The sequence below is a fragment of the Squalius cephalus genome (assembly GCF_949319135.1).
Source record: "Squalius cephalus genome assembly, chromosome: 7".
NCBI lineage: Eukaryota > Metazoa > Chordata > Actinopteri > Cypriniformes > Leuciscidae > Squalius > Squalius cephalus.
This window is the reverse complement of record NC_137128.1, coordinates 45452407-45479906: the sequence shown is the minus strand read 5'-3', so window position 1 is coordinate 45479906 and position 27500 is coordinate 45452407. Positions and strand designations below refer to the sequence as shown.

At 37.5% G+C, this 27500-nt stretch overlaps 2 protein-coding genes across 4 annotated transcripts in view; one reads left to right on the top strand and one right to left on the bottom strand.

Moving 5' to 3' along the window:
* ncana (neurocan a) overlaps positions 1–15500 on the top strand; it is a 91684-nt gene extending 76184 nt beyond the window's left edge. For all 3 annotated transcript variants that reach the window (XM_079876418.1, XM_079876419.1, XM_079876417.1), the window contains 4 exons: positions 3822–3904; positions 4820–4964; positions 8239–8421; positions 11257–15500. In XM_079876418.1, coding sequence (XP_079732544.1) covers positions 3822–3904; positions 4820–4964; positions 8239–8421; positions 11257–11354 — 509 coding nt within the window. In that variant the 3' untranslated portion in view covers positions 11355–15500. The remainder of the gene's footprint in view (positions 1–3821; positions 3905–4819; positions 4965–8238; positions 8422–11256) is intronic.
* Positions 15501–21915: 6415 nt separating this feature from the next.
* tm6sf2a (transmembrane 6 superfamily member 2a) overlaps positions 21916–27500 on the bottom strand; it is a 12677-nt gene continuing 7092 nt past the window's right edge. Inside the window, exons 5-10 of the mRNA XM_079877235.1 lie at positions 27308–27390; positions 27088–27212; positions 26816–26917; positions 26650–26742; positions 25600–25719; positions 21916–22592 (exon numbers count right to left, since the gene is read on the bottom strand). Of these exons, the coding sequence (XP_079733361.1) occupies positions 22383–22592; positions 25600–25719; positions 26650–26742; positions 26816–26917; positions 27088–27212; positions 27308–27390 (733 nt within the window). The 3' untranslated portion in view covers positions 21916–22382. The remainder of the gene's footprint in view (positions 22593–25599; positions 25720–26649; positions 26743–26815; positions 26918–27087; positions 27213–27307; positions 27391–27500) is intronic.

Here is a 27500-nt window from a genome sequence, read left to right as displayed (position 1 = left end):
TTGTGAGTTATAAGGTCAGAATTGTGTTTTAAAGTCAGAATTGTGAGATATAAAGTCAGAATTGTGAGATATAAAGTCAGAATTGTGTTTTAAAGTCAGAATTGTGAGATATAAAGCCAGAATTGTGAGATATAAAGTCAGAATTGTGAGATATAAAGTCAGAATTGTGAGATATAAAGTCAGAATTGAGTTTTAAAGTCAGAATTGTGAGTTATAAGGTCAGAATTGTGAGATATAAAGTCAGAATTGTGAGATATAAAGTCAGAATTGTGTGTTTTAAAGTCAGAATTGAGTTTTAAAGTCAGAATTGAGTTTTAAAGTCAGAATTGTGAGTTATAAGGTCAGAATTGTGTTTTAAAGTCAGAATTGTGTTTTAAAGTCAGAATTGTGAGATATAAAGTCAGAATTGTGAGATATAAAGCCAGAATTGTGAGATATAAAGTCAGAATTGTGAGATATAAAGTCAGAATTGTGAGATATAAAGTCAGAATTGTGAGATATAAAGTCAGAATTGAGTTTTAAAGTCAGAATTGTGAGTTATAAGGTCAGAATTGTGTTTTAAAGTCAGAATTGTGAGATATAAAGTCAGAATTGTGAGATATAAAGTCAGAATTGTGAGATATAAAGCCAGAATTGTGAGATATAAAGTCAGAATTGTGAGATATAAAGTCAGAATTGTGAGATATAAAGTCAGAATTGTGAGATATAAAGTCAGAATTGTGAGATATAAAGTCAGAATTAGGGCTGAACGATATGGACAAAATTTCATATCTCGATTTTCATGCCAGATATCTCGATATCGATACAATACGATATGACTACGTAAGTACTAAAAAAACAATACATTAGAGTTTGTAAAATACACACTGATGTCTATATGGAAGAGGTAATAATAATCCTTTCCATTATAATTCGACACGTTTTATTCATATCAGATACACATTGTGTAAGTAACTTCAATGTTTACTCTATTCTATTCCCAGTTCACCAGCCACTTACTTTTAAGTATTTCGAGAGAAGTGGATGAATTCACGTGTTGTAAACATAGAGGTTGTAAATCCAACAGATCCGATTCTCTGAACTGCGTCTGCGGCACAAACTAACACGGCGGCGCCCATCGCGCATACAGCTCAACTAACGCGATCGTTATAAAGGTGTTTAAACAACAATATACTTCCACTTGCATGTATTTGACAATCGGAATATCAGATATGTCATGCCATAGCTAACACATTTGTGAATATTCTGAATAAAAAAGGAAAAATGACATAAAAGCAGATCATCATTCATTCAGCGCTGTTGCTGCTGCGGTGTGTCACGTGACAAGCAATGACGCGTCACCATGGAAACGCCGCCCCCCCTCTCACAATATAGTTCCCACGTCCCTGGTAGTGTGCGCGCGCTGGCTTTAGCGGTGCATTCAAGGGCACTCGTAAACTGATGTTTGTTGTGACTGCCAGAGTTGTATGCAGGGCGAGCGCGGAGAGGGGAAATCTATATCGTCGATATCGTTGCTTTTTTCGATAGTAATATCTTGAAAGTTCATATCTCGATATAGATACGATAACGATATATCGTTCAGCCCTAGTCAGAATTGTGAGATATAAAGTCAGAATTGTGAGATATAAAGTCAGAATTGTGAGATATAAAGTCAGAATTGTGAGATATAAAGCCAGAATTGTGAGATATAAAGTCAGAATTGTGAGATATAAAGTCAGAATTGTGAGATATAAAGTCAGAATTGTGAGATATAAAGTCAGAATTGAGTTTTAAAGTCAGAATTGTGAGTTATAAAGTCAGAATTGTGTTTTAAAGTCAGAATTGTGAGATATAAAGTCAGAATTGTGAGATATAAAGCCAGAATTGTGAGATATAAAGTCAGAATTGTGAGATATAAAGTCAGAATTGTGAGATATAAAGTCAGAATTGTGAGATATAAAGTCAGAATTGAGTTTTAAAGTCAGAATTGTGAGATATAAAGTCAGAATTGTGTTTTAAAGTCAGAATTGTGAGATATAAAGTCAGAATTGTGAGATATAAAGTCAGAATTGTGAGATATAAAGTCAGAATTGTGAGATATAAAGCCAGAATTGTGAGATATAAAGTCAGAATTGTGAGATATAAAGTCAGAATTGTGAGATATAAAGTCAGAATTGTGAGATATAAACTCGCAATTCTGACTTCTTTTCTCACAATTGCATGTGTAACGGAGGCCAGCTAGTAGTCGCTGTGCGAGTAAACCTCACTCCTCTAATCTCAATAGGCTGACTCTGACGCCGGAGACCCGGGTTCGAGGCCCGCACAGAGCAGGCGAGTAGGGCCTGTGTACCCTGGAAATCCAGAGTTCTCGCGAGAGCACAAGTTGAATTTGCTCAGCGAGTTACTCTGGCGTTGAGTAATGATGCTCATTAAATATGCCCTTGTATCCGAGCTGCACCAATCACATCGGGTTATCTGATATAGGCGGGCCAGAGGCGAGCTAAACAGAAGACGACAGCGCTGTGACGTCGAAGTCATTAGTAAACATTGCAAGATGGCTCTGGATGAACACCAGTTGTTTGAAACGGCTTTGGCCGCTACAATGAACGAGTTAGACTTGGCTTTTTATCTAAAAGAGGAACAGAAGACGCCGCTCGAATCGTTCCTTTGCAAGAAGGACGTTTTTGCTGTTTTGCCGACCGGATACGGCAAGAGTCTAATCTACCAGTTAGCGCCACTGGTAGCTAAGCGATGCTGTGATTGGTTGTAGTGTTATCCAATTGCGTGCAGTGAGATTTTCAGATGCATGCTTGGTGCCGATTTTCATTAGTCGATGCCAGACCATTAATCTTTCAGATTTAGGCCTGGATTTCCATGCTAGGGCCCAGGTGGAAGGGGTTACACATGTTTATATCACGCAATTGGGAGTTATAAAGTCAGATTTGCACGATATAAAGTCGCAATTGTGAAAAAAAGTCGCAATTATCTTTTAAAATGTTTTATTCTGTGGCGGAAACAAGCTTCAATGCTTTTCTTTAACTCTTTCCCCGCAGGCATTTATTTTAGGTTGCCAGTGCCAGCATGTTTGATCAACTTTCATGGTCCCAGAATAGTTTGTTGATTGGATAGGCTGAACATGCAATATATCAAAAGAAAGAATAGAGCCTCTAGCTTCATGCATTCTTTTTTTTTATCCACAGTTTAATTTGGGTAAGTGTCATAGCAACATTTTGAGCAAAAAGCTGAGAAAGTCACGTTTTAGTCAGAGACTTTGTCCGGATGGGATTCAGAGCGATGATCAGAACACAGATGCAGGAGATCGAGTCCATCAACACTCTCAAAGCTTCACAGTCGATTCCTCTTCAACATTTCATTCAGTAACATATATGTATGTGTATAACAGTATATGCTGTTTAATATCTGATGATCGCTTTAGATTACGTGTGCGTCAGCAATGCTTCTATCGCGTGTTTCTGCTTCTTCTTCGCCTGTGTTTTGATCTGGAGACTCAGGAGGACTCTTTCAGAAGTTGCGTAATAGCGCAAAAAATAAATAAAAATACAGAATCAAATCATTGAATTGGATCTCTGAGAGAATCGGATCAAATCGAATCATTCTGCGTTTGCAAAAAAAAAATGTTTTTCGTGAATCGAATCGAATCAAAATCTATGAATCGTGAATCGAATTGATTCTCTGTCTACCCAAAGATTCAAACCAGTAGTCATTTATTTAAAGAAAAATATAAAACGCACTTAACAAGCAAAGTACATGTTTTAGCTGTCTAAAAATCACTTCCGGAGAGACTGACGTGGGAAATCTTCTGGTTTTTCATCATGTTTCAGGTCTGGGTCATGAAAACGTCTGGATCGGTTTGAATGATCGTACCGTTGAAGAGGATTTCCAGTGGACTGATGGAATGGACGTTGTGAGTCTTTTTAAATATATTTATTAGTCCAAATAATCATGGGTAAACATAACTTGTACGTCCACATGTAGAGCCTGTTCAGCTCTTGTGAATGAAATCAAACTCTCAAACCACATTACATATGTTTGCATGCACTCATATATGTCAGAAGAGCTTTTTAATCAAATATTTAATAAACATTTAGTGTCCTCCACTTATAAACTGATTATTCTGATGTGCATGTGAACAAAGCTTCTGATTCACACACTGGCTGCAATAATCTGACAGTTCTAATAAGACAATATCCAGTTTTTTTGCATGTGTTATTTATCCCATTCAGATTTCAGTGCATGTTCTTATTCCAAAAGTGAGCTCATTTGTAATTGTAAAATAAAACATTAAAATAAAAGGGAATTTGAAAATAATTCAAAAATTAAATATGAGGGAAGAACAAAACACTAAACTTGGTTAAGGTATTTATCTGATTAAATTAATTAGCAGTCAACTACAGGTTTTATTTTACTATGCAAAAAAAATGCATAGAATAACAAAAAGCGGACAGTAAAAAGCATGCATAATCAGTTTTTATTTAATATTCATCTGGTTCTCTCTAGTTTTTGCATGTGTTCATAACTTCTTTGAATAACTGCCTGGTCAAAAATTCTGTTGCACATTTTGTCATGTTTCATTGCGTTATCACAAATAAAACAGTTGTTTCTAAGCACAATGCAATAAGATTACAAAAACTTTTAACACATTTTTAATGATATTTGAATAATATGATGCCCACTGCCTTAGATGTGTTTTATACAATTTATTGGTTAGATAGTTTCTATGCAATTTGCCAAAAATCAGCATAGCAGAGTGTCAGGTGAAAAATATGACATATGAAATGCATGGATGCATTAGCATTTACTGTGGTGAACTGTGACGCAGGTGTACGAGAACTGGCGGGAGAACCAGCCGGATAATTTCTTCGCGGGCGGAGAGGATTGTGTGGTGATGATCACTCGAGAGGACGGCAAATGGAACGATGTTCCCTGCAACTACAACCTCCCCTACATCTGCAAGAAGGGAACAGGTGAGAGAGACTGTGTGACGACGACTGGTCAAAACACTGGGACTTTAAAATGATCAGAAGTGACAGTAAAGACATTTATAATGTTACAAAAGATTCTATTTCAGATAAATGCTGTTCTTTAGAACTTTGAAAATGATTGTTTTCAACACTGATAATAATCATAAGTGTTTCTTGAGCATCAAATCCTCATATTAGAATGATTTGTGAAGGATCATGTGACACTGAAGACTGGAGTAATGATGCTGAAAATCAGCTTTGGTCACAGGAATAAATTACACTTTACTATATATTCACATAGAAAATGCTTATTTTACATTGTAACAATATTTCAAAATTACTGTATTTTTGATCAGATAAATGCAGGCTTGTTAAGCAGAAGAGACTCTTTCATAAGCATTAAAAACTTTAACCAACCCCAGCCTTCTGAAGTGAGCATATGCAGTACACACACACACACACACATTTATCAACATCCTAATATATGATCATCCAACACATTCACTTCACTGACACACACCTCAGAACGAGTCATGTTTCCAGTTTAAGTGGTTATTGATCTCTCTCTCTCTCTCTCTCTGTGTGTGTGTGTGTGTGTGTGTGTGTGTGTGTGTGTGTGTGTGTGTGTGTGTGTGTGTGTGTGTGTGTGTGTGTGTGTGTGTGTGTGTGTGTGTGTGTGTGTGTGTGTGTGTGTGTGTGTGTGTGTGTGTGTGTGTGTGTGTGTGTGTGTGTGTGTTTGAGCTTCACTTAATAAACTGCATGAAGATCTCATCATCACATTGACTTGTCGTCTCCTGTAGCAGTTTAGCTCTCGAGTCTCGACAGTAAAGCAGATTAAGTGTGTATCGATGTGTCTATTCCTCAATAAGAGTCTCAAACACTAATACAGTGTAAAGTCAGTGTGTTGTTTAGCTCTCATATCACTCGTGAGGAGAAACTCTGAGTTCAGCACCTCAGGCCTGCATTTCAATGACTGAGAGACGCTGATTCTCAGAGAACACACTCTTTCACTCCTCAAAACAAGGACGGCTCAGTTTTAGGGCCGAGTTTTCAAACCCCTTTGAGAAGGTCTCAGATTGTGGATTTAAGCTCTGGGCTCGACACTGCACTTCCCACGATGCCGTCCTTTGTGGCGTCTCCGGGACCCAGGCGTTTCTGACGCCAGAGAGCAGATTTACCGCTGAGCCGGTGGCTTTCTGTCTGTGGAAATAAAGCTCATTGTCTGGAGACGGAGAGCTTGTGCCAGGACTTCATTTCATTTATTTCAAAAGGTTAACATTTATTAAAAAAAATTCGTATTTTCCCTCCTGAAACCTGACATATTCAGATTAGTGCTCGATAAATAAAGGTTTCTCAGGGACTGATTGTGATGGGGTCAATTTGACCTGTGTTCGATTTTTTTCTCATTTAGGGTGATGAATGTGCTTGCACGTCTTCCACACACACAGTAGTGGCCAAAAGTGATGTTCACAGGGGATATTTGTTTTTAATGACCCATTAAGTTCGATTAAACCATCAAAATATAAGAAAAATATTTTATATATTTTAAACATGAGGGAAGAATGAAACACTAAACTTGGTTAAGGTATTTATCTGACACAGTTAATTGAAATACAGCTACAGGTTTTATTTTACTATGCAAAAAAAAAAAAAAAAAATGCATAGAAAAACATAAAGCTGATATGAAAAAGCAAACATAATCAGTGTTAATGTTTGTCTGGTTCTCTCTTGATTTTGCATGTGTTCATAATTTCTTTGTATGACAGGCCAAAAATTGTGCTGCACAATTTGTCATGTTTCATTGCGTTATTATCACAAATAAAACAATTGATACCAAACACAACTATGCAATATGCTTACAAAAACTCATTTTTAAAATAATATTTGAATAAAGGATGAAGATGTCAATTTTCCTCGTGTTTTTTTTTTTTTTTTTTTTTTTTCAAATTTAAATTACATAGTTTCCATGCAATTTGGCAAAAATCAGCACTTTGAAAAGCAGCAGAGAGTCAGGTGAAAAATATGAAAAAATTATGGTTGCTTGTCAAACACTTAAATATGAAATGCATGAGAAATTGTCAAATTTAAGACTGGGGACCCTATTTTAACGATCTGAAACGCAAGCATCAAACGCGAAACGCAAGTAACTTTGTGGGCGGATCTCGGTTCTGTTGCTATTATACCGGCGGGATAAATGACTCTTGAGCCCGACGCAAATCTAAAATGTGTTGGTCTGAAGTCGCTTCATTATTCATAGGTGTGGTTTGGGCGTAACGTGAAATAAATCAGAGCGACATCTCACATTCCCTTTAAGAGCAGGCGCGCTTGTTCCATGGCGGATTGCTATTATAACGGCAGATTTGCCAGGAGCGGTTCACAGCCGAGGAGACCGACGTTCTCGTCAGGGCCGTAAAACACAGAGCAGTGACATTGGGGATGGAGAAACACACCCAAATTAGCTTCGGTTAAACAGGCGTATGATAATTTGGGTAAATGTGTAAGCTAGATTTATGCCTATTTTTTCACATCTTCATGGACACAACAATGATTTCCCTCGTGTGGTAATATTTTTCCTTGTAATTATATATGGTTTGCAATATGTGAACTGCTGTGATGAGACTGTGTAGATGAGAGAGGCAAAGTGTATGCGCGTTGTGCACACGCTACATTATGGCCAAGCATGCGCCCTTAAAATAGCATCTGAACGCGGCACTGACTTTAGACGAGGTTTTTCCTGGTCTGTGGCGGAATTGTTTTCTGAAACTGCAAAATAGCACCAGGGAACGTTTGCGCCGGAACACGCCTCCTCTTTTCACTGAACCGCCCCCGGGAGCGCAAGTTCATTCCCTAATTTACCGACGTGCGTCTGTGGAGGGAAAAGTCCGCTGTGCGTAACACAGAGGCTCTTACACCAAGTATAAATAGCAATAAATACTAAAAGTATAAAAATGTATACTTAGTTGTATTTATTTGCACCTCAGTGAAGCATTAAAAAAATTAAATAAATGTGGAAATTATAGAAATTGTAATACCTTTGTCACATTGTATATCTTTAGTCTCTGACAAGCTACAATAGAGGTTTTCTGTTTTTTACATGAATCTTTAGTGTTTTTCATAGTGTCTATTTATGGCGAATTGCATGGAGACCATTGGGGGTGAATGTGACCTGTGACCTGTACTTTAACAGCACAGGACAGTCAGTCCAGTTATGTTGTGATGTTTTGTGCATGTTTATGATGAGTTGAGCACTGATGTGTATAATGTGTTGTGTTTGCAGTGATGTGTGGGACTCCTCCGGCCGTAGACAACGCCTCTCTGGTGGGCCGGCGCCGCTCGCACTATGACCTCCACGCTGTGGTGCGATACCAGTGTGTCGACGGCTTCTTCCAGCGCCACATTCCCACCATCCGCTGCCGGCCCAGTGGAGTCTGGGAGAGACCCAAGATCATCTGTACTAAATGTGAGTCTCGGCATGCTTATCTCAATAGATATATGCTACTTTTGATGAGCTTGAGCCTTAAAGGTGCAGTGTGTAATATTCAGGAGGATCTGTTGGCAGAAATGCAATATCATATACATAACTATGTTTTCAGTGGTATATAAAGACCTCACATAATGAACCGTTATGTTTTTATAACCTTATAATAAGCAGTCGACATGTTTCTACGGTGGCCCTAAACGGACAAACGCGTTTCGTCACTATGTTGTTCTTCATGTAAAGAAGCTTCAGCTAAAGTCAGCGAATAAAACACTGACATAATGATGAACAAGTAACAATAATATTCGCAATAACATATCATTTTACTGAATAATAAAGTAAACATAATTTCTTACTTTATCTTTGTAAAGAAACCTCATTGTTTAACTGGCTCCTCTCTGCTGTCTCAGACGACGACATCACTTCCTGTCAGCCATCGTAACTTCTGTTGGGTGCAATTCACAACCTCACCACTAGATGCTGCTAAACATTACACACTGCACCTTTAAATAAAAATAATGTTGTAGAACCTGCTTTATTGATATATCGTTGAAAAAATGTAAACTATATTAACGCCCAGCAATATATTAAAAGTTGTATATATAATACAACCTACTTTATCTGCATACATACTGTATACTCATGCAAAGCTATACTATGTGGAAAATATCGGCTTGTGGTTGTTTATATAGTAATGGTCAAAAGTTTGGAAACATTACTATTTTTAATGTTTTTGAAAGTCTCTTATGCTCATCAAGCCTGCATTTATTTGAACAAAAAAGACAGGAAAAAAACTGTAATATTGTAAAATATTATTACAATTTAAAATAATGTTTTTCTGTTGGAATATAATGTAAAGTGTAATTTATTCCTGTGATCAAAGCTGAATTTTCAGCATCATTACTCCAGTCTTCAGTGTCACATAACCCTTCAGAAATCACTCTAATATGATGATTTATTATCAATGTTTAAAACAGTTGTGCTTCTTAATATTGTTTTTATAACCTGTGGTACTTTTTTCAGGATTCTTTTATGAATTAAAAGTTATAAAAGAACAGCATTTATTTAAAATATAAATCTTTTGTAACAATAAACACTACCGTTCAAAAGTTTGCAGTCAATAATTTTTTTATTTATTTAATTAATTAATACTTTTATTCAGCAAGGATGTGTTAAATCAATAGGTGATATTTAAGATTCATATTGTTAGAAAAGATTTCTATTTTGAATAAATGCTGTTCTTTTTAATGGTTTATTAATCAATAAATCCTGAAAAAAAATCACAGGTTATAAAAAATACTAAGCAGCACAATAATAAATCATCATATTAGAGTGATTTTTGAAGGATCATGTGACACTGAAGACTGGAGTAATGATGCTGAAAATTCACAGGAATAAATTACATTTTAAAGTATATTAAAATAGAAAACCATTATTTTAAATTGTAATAATATTTCACAATATTACTGTTTTTACTGTATTTTTTTATCAAATAAATGCAGGCTTGATGAGCAGAAGAGACTTCTTTCAAAAACATTAAAAATAGTAATATTTCCAAACTTTTTACCAGTATATGTCATCCCAAAAATGTAAACTGTATTATTGCACAGCTCTACATATAAACTTGGACATATATTATATCCACCTTTAATCATATACATCATGGGTCACCAAACTAAGGCCCGCGGGCCGACTCAGGCCCGCCACCCCCCTTTGACTGGACCCCCAGCCCCTCTGCCCCCCACTACTTGAACCGGCCCTAAAAGGCAAGCCCCAAAAGTCGTCATGGCCTATTTTTTTTAATTGCTTTTTGGAAAATAATAACATGTCTGCATCTGGTAGTTTGTTGATTTTTTTTTCAGTAAAAAATTGATATTTAGTTATAAAATGAACTATATTTACCGAATTTTCGTCACACGACATGCTCGAGATCAAGCAGTGACAGACAACGCACGCGTAGAGAACAGTCAGAGAACTGTCAGTGTTCAGGACAGCAAAATGGCTAGTGTTAAACGAAAAGTTGAGTAGAGCTGGCTAGTTGTTCTATTACTCATGGTATTACTAATGTTATTATAATTTTTAGATTTATTTTATATTTAATTTCATAATTATAGTTTTTTTAAATTAATTAATTAATTTTATAGGCCTATTTATTTGACCTTTTATTAAGTGCTGCACACAATTATTATTAATATTATTATTAATATCAACAGGCCTACCTATAATTTATAATTTTTCACTCACCTTTTTTATTTTCTTTTTTTTATCATTCTTTTTTATGTTATTTTTATTAGAAAATAAATAAATTGATTATCTGTGGTATTTCAAATTAAAACAAAGTGTGAAGACTCGATTACTACTTTTGCAAACCACTAGTAAAGATAAACAAATATGTGCCAGGAATCAAGTGTTGATATAGTAGTGTGGATATAGTAGTGGGGATGGCTGTGCCAGGCTAGTAATCTCTACTACACAATGAGGCCTGCTGGTGGTCATTTTGGTCTGGGTCATACAATTCTATGTTATATAGCTGACCCAGCCCCGGCCCCCCCATCACAGTCAGGAACGATAATGTGACCCCCAGAGTAAAAAGTTTGGTGACCCCTAATATACATAAAGTACACTCACATAAAGCATTATAAACTATATAGAAAATCATACTGATCAGAAGTGTTTAATAACTGGTTAGTTTGGTTCTGTAGCTCAAACCGCAGAACATGACGCTTGCAACGCCAAGGTTCGATTCTCAAGGAATGCATGAAAGTAAATGTATATGCAAAGCAGATGTAGTCATGTGACGGTGTGGTCTCCCTCCAGCACGGCGATCTCACCGTTACCGTCGGCAACACCACAGATCCCGGCGCGAGCATCGAAGACACCGGAGACACGGATCCGGGCACAGGGGGCGGAGCTAAACCAGCAGGGGTCGTGACCTCTGACCCCGTGACATCTGTTTCAGTGTTTCCCTGTTCAGAGGAAACGCAACAGACGGAAAGGACAGAAACTATCACTCCTCCTCTTCTCTCGTTTATACCGCAGTTTTTTAGCTCATTTAGGTTTCATTAACTCGCCGTTCATTAGAATAACGTACTGACGGTTGTTTGACGCAGGGATCCGGGCGAATCAAACGCCTCTCCTGCTCTTCATCTTTTGGGATAGTTGTGTTCGTTTGTTTAGGCGATGAAGGTTTTAGTAGCTCATGCTCATAGATTTCTTTGTGGGATTTAATGCTTTAATGAAAAAGTCCCCAAAATGAAAGAACTTCCCCCTTCATATCTGTGAAATAAGACGCTCTTGTACTCAGTCTAACATCTTTGTACCTTTTGCTTCATTTCCAGTGTTTGCTGATGACTTGGTTTATATTTCATATCTTTAACTCTTGTGAAATGTTGGACCCTCTCATGTTCTGTCATGTTTTATCTCATGAAGTAAAGCGACACACAAGTCACGTTTCACCACTAAATCAAAAGAAAAAATACATTTTGCGTAAAGAACATGAAGCCTATTTTATAAACTGGTAAGATTTTTTTTTTTTTGCATTGTGACAATTACAGCGCATTTCCCATCAGATTAAAAAACCTAACATTAAAAAATCATCCTGTTCAGACTAAGGGCCCTATCTTACACCCAGCGCAATTGACTTTGTACACCGACGCATGTGTTATTCCTATTCTGCACCCGATGCACAGCGGACTTTTCCCTCCACAGACGCATGTTGGTAAATTAGGAAATGAACTTGCGCTCCCGGGGGCGGTTCAGCGAAAAGAGGAGGCGTGTTCCGGCGCAAACGTTCCCTGGTGCTATTTTGCAGTTTCAGAAAACAATTCCACCACAGACCAGGAAAAACCTCGTCTAAAGTCAGTGGCGCGTTGCGCATGTTATTCAGATGCTATTTTAAGGTTGCATGCTTGGCCATAATGTAGCGTGTGCACAACGCACACACACTTTGCTTCTCTCATCTACACACAGATGCAACAATTTTCATTTTTGCAAATCATAGGCTACATTATTACAAGGAAAAATATTACCACACGAGGGAAATCATTGTTGTGTCCATGAAGATGTGAAAAAATAGGCATAAATCTAGCTTACACATTTACCCAAATTATCATACACCTGTTTAACTGAAGCTAATTTGGGTGTGTTTCTCCATCCCCAATGTCACTTCTCTGTGTTTTACGGCCCTGACGAGAACATCGGTCTCCTCGGCTGTGAACCGCTCCTGGTGTGCGTCTGGCAAATCTGCCGTTATAATAGCAATCCGCCATGGAACAAGTGCGCCTGCTCTTAAAGGGAATGTGAGATGACGCTCTGATTGGTTTATTTCACGTTACGCCCAAACCACACCTATGAGTAATGAAGCGACTTCAGACCAACACATTTTAGATTTGCGTCGGGCACAAGAGTCGTTTATCCCGCCGGTATAATAGCAACAGCGCCCGAGATCCGCCCACAAAGTTACTTGCGTTTCGCGTTTGATACTTGCGTTTCAGATCGTTAAAATAGGGCCCAAAATGTGTTTAGTTAAATTCATAATAAACAAACAGCCATGAAATATGCTTAATATAATACTTTACAAACCTACTTTACAATTTGACTAATCTTTTTTTTTTTATTAAACGTGTATCTGGAATGTGTTTAATTTAATTGTCACAGATCCAAAAATCCATGAAATATGAATAAGCTTTTTTTTATGCAAAATGTAATTTCTCATTTGAGGTGAAATATGAGCAAAGCTGAACTTGAGTTTGATCATTTATGTTCTAAAAGCTCATGAACGTTTCCCATGTCACACAGGGATGATTGACAGGTGTCACTTTACACATCAAACTGTAATTTCTGTGTTCAGAGTGATAAAAAAGAGTGATTCCCAGTCAGGCATTAGTGTCTGATCCAGGAGGATTGGAGTGTTTGGACAGAAAGAAACGCAGGCACACTGAATCCTGAAGGAGGCGATGACGTGTCATTAAATCAGATGTGTGTTCACTCCGGTGACTCCAAAGATCAGTCAGTTTGACCTGAAAGAGAAAGCTGAGCCTAGGAGAATGTTAATGCATGAACACATATTTTGCGTTCGGACACATTGTGAGATGCATCAGTGTGAGGAATGGAGTTCACAGGTTCTCTTCAGGCCCTGTGTGACGTCTATCCTCATGACTGTGAGTGTGTGTGTCAGAGTTTCACATTCTCTTTACATGCCTGTTGCTTGGTAACATGTTGAAATGTTTCTCAGTGTCCTTCCTGTGTGTGTGTGTGTGTGTGTGCATGTGTGTGTGTGTGTGTGTGTGTGTGTGTGTGCGTGAGTGTGTGTGTAACATGTCGAAATGTTTCTCAGTGTCCTTCCTGTGTGTGTGTGTGTGTGTGTGTGTGTGTGTGTGTGTGTAACATGTCAAAATGTTTCTCAGTGTCCTTCGTGTGTGTGTGTGTGTGTGTGTGTGTGTGTGTGTGTGTGTGTGTGTGTGTGTGTGTGAGTGTGTGCATGTGTGTGTAACATGTCAAAATGTTTCTCAGTCTCCTTCCGTTGTGTGTGTGTGTGAGAGAGTGTGTGTGTAACATGTCGAAATGTTTCTCAGTGTCCTTCCTGTGTGTGTGTGTGTGTGTGTGTGTGTGTGTGTGTGCGCGCGCGCGCGTGTGTGTGTGTAACATGTCGAAATGTTTCTCAGTGTCCTTCCTGTGCGTGTGTGAGTGTGACTGTGTGTATGTGTGTGTGTAACATGTCGAAACGTTTCTCGGTGTCCTTCCTGTGTGTGTGTGTGTGTGTGTGTGTGTGTGTGTGTGTGTGTGTGTGTTATTTGAGAGAACTGCATGCATTTGTTTGTGTTTTTTTGTTTGTGCAGTTTTTACAGATGACACTCATTAATCAGTTCACAACCGTAACAAATATTTTTGTCTTTTCCAATGCAAATCGAAATCGAGAGACATTCACTTAGATATTAAGTCATCTTTTTCCACAAAAAAAAACAAAAAAACCTAATAAAAAGTAATGCTTAAAACGAGAAAAAATATCGGTAACACTTTACATAAAGCCCTTATGTATAATGCATCATAAAGGTATTCATAATATACAATATAATGCATTATTTCTTTTACAACATACTTGTAACCAAATGCATTAAAATATCTACAGATTCTTTGGTCCATTTGAAATAGTTTGTTCGTCATGTGTTTTAATGCATTATACGTTATAAAGGTGTGTTCAACTGTGGTTACAATTATTCATGAGATCATACAATGCATTATAAGGTGCATTACAAGGCATAATTAATGGATTAAAAATACTTTTATAATGCGTTATATTTAAAGGCTTTAAGTAACTGTCAATGGGTTCAAGAAATACACTTATTTTATTTTAATTTGCAGCATAAACTCACTTAATTTAAGTTTTTCTTCAGTCATTCTTCTTCTTGATCTAAGAACGTTTAGATATTTGTGCTGGAAAACGAGACAAAAGTACACTCTAAACACCTAAACTCCCAGAATGCACCAGAACACGCTAAATATACTTGCATTTAATTCACTGTTGGAAAATATTGATAAAACGTTTATTCTGAGCGATGCATTATTTTACCCATATGTGTGTGTTGTCATTTTTCTTCAAATACAGTGTTAATAAAGTGCGCTCCGTGTGGATCTGACACACTGAAGTGCTCCTGAACAGGTTGGATCTCCGTTAGTTGTGTTTGTGTGAATCTTCATCTGAGTGTTTATTCATAACATGTAGCATATTCTTTAGTGAACATGATGACACATAATCCATCCTCTGTTTCCTTATAGATCCACTTTCTTCTGTATATAAATTGGATGGAGTTTGTTTTGGGTTCTGTCATGTTTTTTATTCTATTGTCTGATCACATTTAATCCCCTATTCAATAGTTTTGCAGAACTGACATGGAAACATGCGTTTCACACAATAACGACATGAGCGTATGTTTATGAAATCCTTACGTTCGCTGCGATGAATCTGAGGTCAAACCTTGATGTTTTTATGGCTTCACTTCTCGTTTGTTGATGTGTTTTGTTCTTTATTAAACTTGAAACAAACCAACAATAAAACTGATTGGATCAGATCTGCTGTCATTCCAGATGTTTTGTTTAAAGTCCCCCTGTGGTGAAAATCCAGTTTTTAATGTTGTTTATGTGTCTATGTGGTGTTTTTAATGTGCTTTAAGACAAACCATGTGTAAGTTCATAAGTCGACAGCATTGCTGAGTATTTCCTCCTTAAAACTGCACTGAACCAAAGACAGTCTCAAAAACACGCTTTGAAATCGCTGGTGTTTCTGACGTCACAAACTACCTTGTAACCAATCAGATCAACGTGTGATCGTCAACCAGTGGATCTCTGAGCTGAGTGAGTGAGTGGAGGCGGGGCTCATTTGCATATTCATAGAACCACGCATACTAAATGAGGCAAGGGTGTCGAGTTACAGTCAAGATATTTTAAGGCATGAAGACATTTTTTACAAGGAAAAAAACGTTTAAATATGTCATTTTGGTGATCAAAGATGAGTTTTAAGTGATAAAAGGATTGATGTGGGAGACTTTAAGTGACCCGCGTCCACATTTTACACCAACAGAAGTGATTAATGATGTTGAATTAAAGGCGTCTGAGAGGCCGATGCATGAGACCAGTGTTTTATACTCAGTTAGTTTTAGTACGCTGTGCTGTTTTACTGCTCATTATTGCTCTATTAGGACTCGTCCCTTTGGAAGGACACACTTATACACTTATTATGCAATTTTAGACATCAGCAGTCAGTCACACACACACTTTCATCTGCTGATTTAGGCCAGAAACATACTTTATGCATGCTTACTTTAAGCTTGAGTCTCCATTTGCTACTATTTCTCATTTGTGATATGTATTTCCTGAGTGATCTGTTCTGGTTTGCAGTATTTATTTCTATATTAATCTTCATGTTTATGTCCTGCTGTCTGTCGTGTCTGATCCTGACGCACACTTCAGGTCCATGGCGTCAGATTGAACCCCAGTTGTTTAAAAGTAATCGGATTTTGGCTATCTGGATCAAATCATTAGTTTGTGTTGTTCAAAACTTTTTAGTAAGATTGCAATACTTTTGATCCAAGAAATCAGAATACAAAAAGTATATGGATTACCAGATCCTGGAATGCAAAACATGGGATTTCCAAATCTAGATAATTCTGATCCAGTTTGAGGTTATGATTTGGTAAAATGAACTGAGAGAGACACCATGTTTTTGAAAGAAGTCTGTTCTGCTCACCAAGGCTGTGTTTATCTGATCAAACATACAGTAATATTGAGAAATGTTATTACCATTTAAATCAGCTGTTTTCTATGTGAATATATAGTAAAGTGTAATTCATTCCTGTGATCAAAGCTGAATTTTCAGCATCATTACTCCAGTCTTCAGTGTCACATGATCCTTCAGAAATCATTAACCGGGTTTCTGCGGGTCTTTACGTTTATGCTTAAAACAAGAACAAAGTTATGAAGTTAGTGAGTTATGAAAACTTTTTTATATCAGCCCATTAGCAGACATTTATTCTTGTTTTAATCATAAACTCAATTCATTTTGATCAATTTCACTGAAACCGAAAAAGTGATTTTGTATGAAAGTATCTTGATTTAAGAATATTTAGACATTTGCACTGGAAAACCAGACAAAAACACTGAGGAAGAACATCACTTTTTTTGCAGTGTGATCACAAGGTACAGTATAAGATATTTCCACATTCTTGTGGTTGGGAGCAGAGCGATTCAAGCTTTTGGGGTGATAAAATGAATTAAAAAGTAATGGATATCTGTTGGAAGTTGTATTTAAAAAACTAAATTAAAAATTAAAAAAACTGAAGATGCAAAAACAACTCATTGTGTTTCTCCCAGACATTCACATTTAGAGAACATATTGATGTAGCTTTTGTGTTCCCTTCAAAACTTGGTATTAAAAATGTCTTTTAAAAGTCTTAAATTTCCCTCAGTAAAACCTGCAGAAATTTAAGACTTTTAAAATACCTTTTTAATACCAAGTAATAAATTGAAGGGTAAATATGATAAATATATCAAATGTGCCGATTTGCTGCTCAAGAAACATTTCAGATTATTATCAATGTTGAAAACAGTTGCTGCTGCTTTGCTGCTCAAGGTTATGAACATGTTCTTCAAGTAACATTAACAGAATGTTCTTTCAAAGTTATCTGATTTTTAATAATGTTCTCAACACGGCAGCACAAAAACGTTATTTAGAATATACGTTCGTTCATGGAACTTTTTCTCCCTGAAACGGTTTGAGTTGGATGTATTTAAATGTTGCTACTTTTTTTAGAACGTTCAGATAACATTCAAAAAGAAACAGTCTCTTAATGTTTGAAAATTCTAAAATGGAATGTTCCCTTAATGTTTGAAAATTCAAAAATGGAACGTTCCCTTAATGTTTGAAAATTCAAAAATGGAATGTTCCCTTAATGTTTGAAAATTCAAAAATGGAACGTTCCCTTAATGTTTGAAAATTCTAAAATGGAACGTTCCCTTAATGTTTGAAAATTCTAAATGGAATGTTCCTTAATGTTTGAAAATTCTAAAATGGAACGTTCCCTTAATGTTTGTAGGCTATTGCCAGTGTAGGAGTAAAAACATCGATTTATGTCTGTCCTCAGGGTTATCTGTGTCTGAATTAACATATTTGACGGAGGTATAGATGGTTAATTTATTCGGTTCGAGTCTTTCATGTGTTTTCAAAGACATAAAAGATCCGCCATTACCAGCAGACTCCCGCTTTAAGCTAATGAGCGTCTTTCGAAGTTTGCGTTGCCATGGTTACCGCCGCCCAACATCAAAGCATTCCGTTTAGCAAACGCAGTAATTAAACATGCTCTTTATAATTCCAGGAAAACTAGCCGACATAATTTAGCTTTTGAAATCCTAATGAGGCGATCTGAGAGACATCTGTTTGAGTCGGATTCAAACGTTCCCAGTCCAATTCAAACCCTTTACAAGATTACAGACACCTTCAGAACTGCTCGAGCGCATTCAAAGGCTCATTTGAGTTAAATCAGAATTCATTTATAATCCATTACCTCCATTAGACCACAGGAACATCAGCCAAGAACATCCTGCATCAACGTATAGATTAAGAACTGAGTTTTAAAATACTTTTGTCACAATGCATCACTTTTTATGGCAAGGAATGCCAGAATTTAGTGATTAATTATTCATTATGCTTTAATTTCTTATAAAAAAAATTCATTTTGACCCATTAGTTTAACAATCAACAAAATCCAGATGGATAATCAATACTCCAGGAGTAGGCTAAATGTTCCCTCCAGTCAGAATATTTTTGAAAATAATGATGAACTGCTGCACAGTAATCAAAACTGGTTATGAAACGAAAGACTTTATTAGGATTGTAATTGAATCAAATCATTGTCAGAGCAAATATTTCCACCCTTATGAATAATGCAGCATGACATCATGATTTCAAAAGTCAGAACAAAAGTCAAGCTCTTTTCCCACAAAAGTGGGCGGGACTTGATTTTGTCCGTGGGGAGTTGATTGGATGTTTGTGGTTTGCTTTTAATAAGCTTTATTACATGAGGTTGTCAATCTGAAGTTACTTTTGATATATATATATAGGCTATATATATATTTTTTTTTTTACAAATTTTGATAGTATCATAGCAATTTCTACAACTTATGTTTTTAAGGTAAGATGAACATTCTAATACCACAAAACATAACCATATTCTTTAAATCCATAGCTAATTCTTCATGTGAGTCACAGGGAACAGGAGAAGAGATGCTGCAAGAATGAGGGGAAGTTATTCTGATTACAGATTATGAGGAACATGAATTATAATAAAAAAAATAAGGATGTGCACCGATATACCAATTAGAATAAATACTACAATATTCCATAAAAAATTAGAATTGTCAATTTTGATTGTATATTTCTCTTCAGGAACATTGTAGATCCAGTGATGTAATCAGTTGATTCGTCATTCGTCTGTCTGATGGTAACCGGGTAAGAGGTCACTGGGCCGGTGACGCGATGATGTCATCAGCGCTGCAGAGCAAAGGTCAGGGATTTGATAGGATGAGGCAAAGAAATGTTCATGATATCTTTGAATGAATCATTCGTCTTCACGATTCACCGTGTTGCAACACTATAAATATCTCTCCCTGCTGAACCCGTGCCCCGGCGTTCCCTTTGGAGCCCAACGCAAAGAATAATAAACAGCCAATTTCACAAGACAGGAGATATGAGGGTTCATGACCCCACTGACAAATCATCGCACCACAGAAAAGTTCTCATAATGCTGGGGAATCTCTATATAACATAAAAACAGAATAAAACATTTGGGCGAATCTGCCAGGAACATGTGATGAAAGAACTTAATTTTTTATGATTTATATTATTTATGAAAAAAGTTTTTCTTGACCATTTTTTCCCCTTATCTCACCCTGAAATAGGTCCAATAAACCCTGGATAAGTTTTTGTGAGATCAGGATCTGTTTTCATAATGTAAACTAATATAAAAAATAATTAATGTACTTCCAAACACACACACACACACACACACACACACACACACACACACAGACAGACAGACAGACATGATCAGGACACACCCATCAAACGTCTCTGAAGCAGTCCAGAGTCCAGATTTATTGAGATTTCACCAACTGACCAGAGATGAACCTGCTAGAACACACACACACACACACACACACACGCACGCACGCGCACACACACACACACACACAGGCACACACGCACGCACACACGCACACACACACCACTGACCAGAGATAAATCTAGAACACACACACACGCACATACACACCACTGACCAGAGATAAACCTGCTAGAGATCACACACACACACACACACAGACACACACACACCACTGACCAGAGATAAACCTGCTAGAGATCACACACACACACACAGACACACACCACTGACCAGAGATACACCTGCTAGAGATCACACACACACAGACACACACACACCACTGACCAGAGATAAACCTCATAGAGATTACACACACACACACACACACACACACACACACACCACTGACCAGAGATAAGCCTGCTAGAGATCACACACACACACACAGACACGCACACACACCACTGACCAGAGATAAACCTGCTAGAGATCACACACACACACACACACACACACTCAGCAAAACTCCATGTAAAAAAGAAAGACAGACAACGTTAAATTCTTTCTAGGGATGCATATCAATGTTTTGGTCGACAATACTTTTTTTTTTTTGCAGTGCCATACTTATAATAAAATAAATAAAATCAGGCATCTGTCTAATATCGTTCTAATCACACTGATACTGGCAATAAAAGACGCAGCTGTGATAATTATCATGTTATGATTGATAACTTTTAATACCTAGCAGAGAAAACAAATTAATGCTAGAATTAGAAAAAAAGCAACAACACTTATATCTGCTTATTATATAACTTTGGCTAAGGTTCTGTTAAAAGTTACAAACAAACGTTCTTCTATAGCGGTAACAGAATGTTTCACTCAAAGTTATCTGGTCTTTAAAGCTACAATATGTCTTTTTTTTTTTCGCCGCTAGGGGTCGCTAACCTCTCACAATAACAGAGGCGTCGGTTGATGACGCATAAGCGGAATTATGGAACGTCATGCCGATGGATCTAATAATGTTTATGGATGAGGGAATACACTGATGTTTTTAACATGACTGTGGAATGAAGCGCGAGTGCTAATGAGAGACAGATCTCAGCGCCACACGCGAGTCCCGCGGATATAAAGGAATGAGGACATTTCATTCTACCGAATGCAAGTGCTGAATAATACTCACAGGTCAGTTTATTAGACGAATGAAACTTGTGAGGGAACGCAGCGCTGTTTCACTTGCTCTACACTATCACACTAAACTGCATTTGAGTGTGTTAAAGTTATAATGTTATTCTGTGTGTTAGTTTGTCTGTATGAGATTAGCAGTGCGCGAGATCAACATTAGAATAACACACTGATCATATTCTAACATTTCATCATGTTGAGCTCTATAACATTGATTAGTTTTATGTACATTTGCTCACCTGTCTAATAAAGCTCATGCAAGAGCGGCGTCTCGTCAAGTGGAAGTTAGTCGCGCACTCTAGCTCTCGGCATCTGGAAAACGCCACGCTGATATTGATCCTCGTTTTAGTTCTCCTTTTGTCCCAAAGTCTGCTTGCCATGGTCCATAATGTTTGAACGAAACAACAACAGCGTGAGCGTGCCGATAGATGTAACGCGGTTGTCCACGTCTGTCGCCATGGTTACTATGGCAGTACGAGCGGAAACCAGGGATAACGCGGATATTACGTCATTGAAAGGCGACAATGACCAGGGATGAGCCATTATTTAAAATTGGAATTTCTCTGAAATTAAAAATCTTTGGGAACTTTTGGGATATTGTAAGTACACAACTGCAGGATATATATCACACTGTGCGAATGATTTTTAGATATTTTATTATAAAATTCTTACATATTGTACCTTTAATAATGTTCTAAAAACGTCAGCACAAAAACATTCCTTACACATAATTTATGGAACTTCATCTGGAACTAATGTTTTTTAAATGTTACTCCTTGTTTCAGAATGTTCAGAGAACATTCAAAAGTAACATTCCCGTAATGTTTGAAGAATGATAAAATGGAATGTTCGTATAACCAAGAAAAAACATTTTTAAAACATTTAAAAAACGGGATGTTTCGAACGCTCAGAGAACGTTCTGTTAGTTGGGATCAGGCTCACTGGGAATTTTAAAAAGACACTAATATTGGCAGATACACAAGCAGTCACTGATATTCTGATACTTTTACTGATAACTTGAGGAGGTTACAGCTGGTCTCGCTTCTGAAACGCCCCCAATTCAAGCTGGACTGTCCTGCAAAGAGGACGCATGAACTGTCCGTGATTCTAATTCTTCTTCTTGCCGTTGCTGGCTTGTTCCTGAGGAACGCTCTTCATGAAGAAGGCTTGATCCGTGTAGCAGCGTACGGCGAGCAGGACGGGCACCGCGGCGTACAGAAGGTTCAGCGTGACCACCAGACGCCACTCCTCTCGGGGGATCCGGTACGTGAACGGTGTGCGTGAGTGAACAGATGATCCCAGGTGAGTCCACTGGGTCTGTGGAGACATCAGATACACAGTCACATACTGACAGATCAGCCACATCATTTCTGTTCTACACTCTTAAAAATAATTGAAGATTCCAAAAAGGTTTTTTTTTGCAGCAATATAGACCTTGGGCCCTATCTTGCACCCAGCTCAACTGACTTTGTACAGCGACGCATGTATCATTCCTATTTTGCACCCGACGCACAGCGGACTTTTCCCTCCACAGACGCACGTCGGTAAATTAGGGAATGAACTTGCGCTCCCGGGGCGGTTCAGTGAAAAGAGGAGGCGTGTTCCGGCGCAAACGTTCCCTGGTGCTATTTTGCAGTTTCAGAAAACAATTCCGCCACTGACCAGGAGAAACCGAGTCTAAAGTCAGTGGCGCATGTTATTCAGATGCTATTTTAAGGGCTCATGCTTGGCCATAATGTAGCCTGTGCACAACGCACATACACTTTGCTTCTCTCATCTACACAGACGCAGCAGTTTTCATTTTTGCAAATCATAGGCTACATTATTACAAGGAAAAATATCACCACACGAGGGAAATCATTGTTGTGTCCATGAAGATGTGAAAAAATAGGCATAAATCTAGCTTACACATTTACCCAAATTATTATACGCCTGTTTAACCGAAGCTAATTTGGGTGTGTTTCTCCATCCCCAATGTCACTTCTCTGTGTTTTACGGCCCTGATGAGAACGTCGGTCTCCTCGGCTGTGAACCGCTCCTGCAAATCCGCCGTTATAATAGCAATCCGCCATGGAACAAGCGCGCATGCTCTTAAAGGGAATGTGAGATGACGCTCTGATTGGTTTATTTCACGTTACGCCCAAACCACACCTATGAGTAATGAAGCGACTTCAGACCAACACATTTTAGATTTGCGTCAGGCGCAAGAGTCATTTATCCCGGCGGTATAATAGCAACAGCGCCTGAGATCCGCCCACAAAGTTACTTGCGTTTCGCGTTTGATACTTGCGTTTCAGATCGTTAAAATAGGGCCCCTTATGCGCCAGAGAAACAAGCGCGCAGCCATCTTTAGAATATTGTCAATGAACTTCCGGTTTTGCGGTCGCTCTATATATCTTTACGGCATCGTTGTCGAAGAGTAATTAGCTGGTGAAGTGGATTTACTTATTGTAGAGTTAACGAAAGTTATCACGAGCATTGTAATGTTTAAAACAAATGTCAGTAGACTGTTAAGATTTTAAAACAGGCAGTTCATTCATAAATATGTAAGATCGCTGTGGAAATATTTTAACGATCTAAGCGCATGGTCTAAAGCTGCACTTATTGTGTGTCCGAATCCACTTTTGCTAGTTTAACGACGAGACAAATGGTCGGCGCTCCCGGCACATGGTCTAAAAGGGTCGTCCCTATACGCAAGATCGCTGTGGAAATACAAACCGGAAGACAAAAGACAATGAGTGCAGCGCTGAAAAGGGGCCTTAATTTAATTTTAAACTTAATTTTAATTTGCCAATAAAGACCCTTCATTTATTTAAAGTCCCCCTGTGGTGAAAATCCAGCTTTTAATGTTGTTTATGTGTCTATGTGGTGTTTTTAATGCGCTTTAAGACAATCCATGTGTAAATTCATAAGTCGACAGCATTGCTGAGTATTTCCTCCTTAAAGGGGGGGTGAAATGCTATTTCATGCATACTGAGTTTTTTACACTGTTAAAGAGTTGGATTCCCATGCTAAACATGGACAAAGTTTAAAAAATTAAATTGTACGTTTGAAGGAGTATTTCTGTGCCAAAAATTGTCCTTCCGGTTTGTCACAAGTTTCGGAAAGTTTTTTTCGAGTATGGGCATGTGTGACGTCAGATGTAACGGAATTTCCTTATACGGGTCCTAAGGGCACTTCTCCGGTAAGATCGCGGGCGCGCACGCACTCGTAGACCAGAGAGAGAAGAGAGCGAAAGCAGTACCTCATCTAAGCGCTCTGCTCGGCTTTAGGGAAGTCAGTGTCACCAAAGAAGTGGGTTTTTGGTTGCCAGGGCAAGACAACCCTGCACAGATTCCCAAAGAACCCAGCGTTAAGGGAATAGTGGATGCAGTTTGTTTTTCCGGGGCAAAAACGAGTTGAGCAAGACTGTTTCCCTGCATTTCGACGATGATTGTTTTATAAACAAAGCCCAGATCACGGATTTGCAGATCGTCTAATGCTTAAGGATCGAGCAGTCACAATGATAAAGGTCCGCAGTCGTGCGTTGGAACTGCAGGCGGTGAGTAAAACTGTTGAACAAATGTCTCTGTGTGTTGTTAACGTTACTAGCTCGGCGCGTTAGCACAGCTTTAGCACATCGCCCACACGGCCCGCCCCCAGCCGCTCGGTTTTTTCCGGAAAGACTCGGTACAGTCTATCTTTCACTTATAAATATAATAAAATAATAAAATAAATATAATAAAAGACTTTTTGGAGATATGAACGATGCAATACTACTCTATAGGTACTCAAGATTAACAGGAGATTGAGTGAAAATGAGCATTTCACCCCCCCTTTAAAACTGCAGTGAACCAAAGACAGTCTCAAAAACACGCTTTGAAATCGCTGGTGTTTCTGACGTCACAAACTACCTTGTAACCAATCAGATCAACGTGTGCTCGTCAACCAGTGGATCTCTGAGCTGAGTGAGTGAGTGGAGGCGGGGCTCATTTGCATATTCATAGAACAGCGCATACTAAATGAGGCAAGGGTGTCGAGTTACATTCAAGATATTTTAAGGCATGAAGGAAAAAATGTAATTTTGATGATCAAAGATGAGTTTTAAGGGATAAAATGACTACGGGGGACTTTAACAAAATTTTTCTCTGATATATAAGAGCAGTTCATGAAATCACTAGATTTTTTTAACTAGTACAAAAAAGAATATTAAATCTGCAATGATTCTTTGTCTATTCAATTGTACAGCAAAAAATATAAACAAATATAAAGTTAATCTCAGTGTTATTTTAGTATTATTTATATGATTGTTATTATTATTATGCAGTGGTTCCTGTGTTTTTACCTGAGCTACAGCTCCTGCGAGGAACAGCGTCCAGTCCAACATCCATGTGCATCCAGGAGTGTAAAGCCCATAAACACACGCGGTCAAGAGCGGCAGAACATAGAACAGGAACACCAGCATCTGCCAGGACATGAAACCCATCAGTCCATCATATTTACATCACGTGATCTCTGTAAATATCACTGGCTGTCAATCCTGATTCTGTCTATAGTATTAGTGCATCTCAAATCATAAAAATACCATGCTTAATCTACCCGGGTGAATTTTCAAAGTCTGAATATTAATTATTATAATCATTACATTTTTAAAATTATATTAATATTATATATTTTTTTCTTGTATAGTATTTTCTAAATATTTAACACTTATTTTACAAAATATTTCTATAATAATAATAATATTACACTATATTTAAAATTCACAAAAATATTTGAAAACAGAAAATGTTATGATTCTATCCGTACTATATAGTATTAGTGCATCTCAAATCATAAAAATAGTAAGCTAAATATTTGCATGTGAATTTTATTTGAATATTAATTATTATATTCATTATGTAAATCATTATATTTATTACATTATATTCATATTAAAATTGTATATATAAATATGTATATTAGGGCTGTGAAAAGATTAATCGCGATTAATCGCATCCAAAATAAAAGTTTGTGTTTACATAATAAATGTGTGTGTACTGTGTATCATTATTTTGTATATATAAATATACACACATGCATGTATTTATTTAAGAAATATTTGCATGTATATACTGTATATATTTAAATATAATTTATATTATATATAAATATAAATATTTGTATATATAAATAACACATTTTTCTTAAATATATACATGCAAGTGTGTGTATATTATATATTTTTTACACAATATTTATATAATGATAAAATATGACACTTTATTTATGATTCGCAAAAACATCTGAAAATGGAAATGTTATGATTCTATAGTATTATTGCATCTCAAATCATAAAAATTGTATACGAAATTGTGCATTTTCCCAGAGTGCTTCCTAAAGCCACTGAACTCACCATGACTTTTGGAAAGCCGACGCTGTCTTTCATGTACGGCTCGTACTGGTAGATGTAGTTAAAACAAGAATCCAGAGAACATTCAAGAACAACCTTAATAAAGAAAGGAGAAGCATGAGTGATGCACGAGATGGAGGGATAAACGGATGGATGTGCAGATACTCACAAACCCTCTGAAGACAGTGAAGATGATGGTGCCGAAGAGGCCGAGTGTGAGCATCAGGTCGATCGGCCGAGAAAACAGCGTTCGCTTCTGCTCCACCTCCACCTACAGGTGACAGGACACTCAACTAATGTGTGTGTGTGTGTGTGTGTGCAAGTAATTCAAGATACAAGTCCATTTGACCTTTTCTCCTCGGTTTGATCAGTAGATCTTAGAGGATTGAATCAATACTGTGCAGATGTGATGTGAATATTAATCATCATCTAGTGTTTCACCTTGTCAGCAGGAATGATTGACAGCTCTCTCGGCCTGTTGAAAAGCTTCGCCGCCGCCCATACGGGTAAAACCAAAGACGGGACGTTTCTCCAGAAAGCAGGGAGGATGTTTTTCCCATATTTACCTGAAACACAGAAACAAAGACATGAATATTCAGTTCGACCGAATACATTACAGAAGTTTTACACTCTTTTATAGCAGAAATTCAAAGTTTCTCACCTACAACAATGCCTGGGATCAAGACGATCTGACTGGCGATCATGGATCCGGCCCATACGAGAGCCAAACTGCGGAACGGCTTCCTGGATGAAGAGACCAAACACAATCGCTTTTAATATAAATGTATATATACAGTGAGGAAAATAAGTATTTGAACACCCTGCTATTTTGCAAGTGCTCCCACTTAGAAATC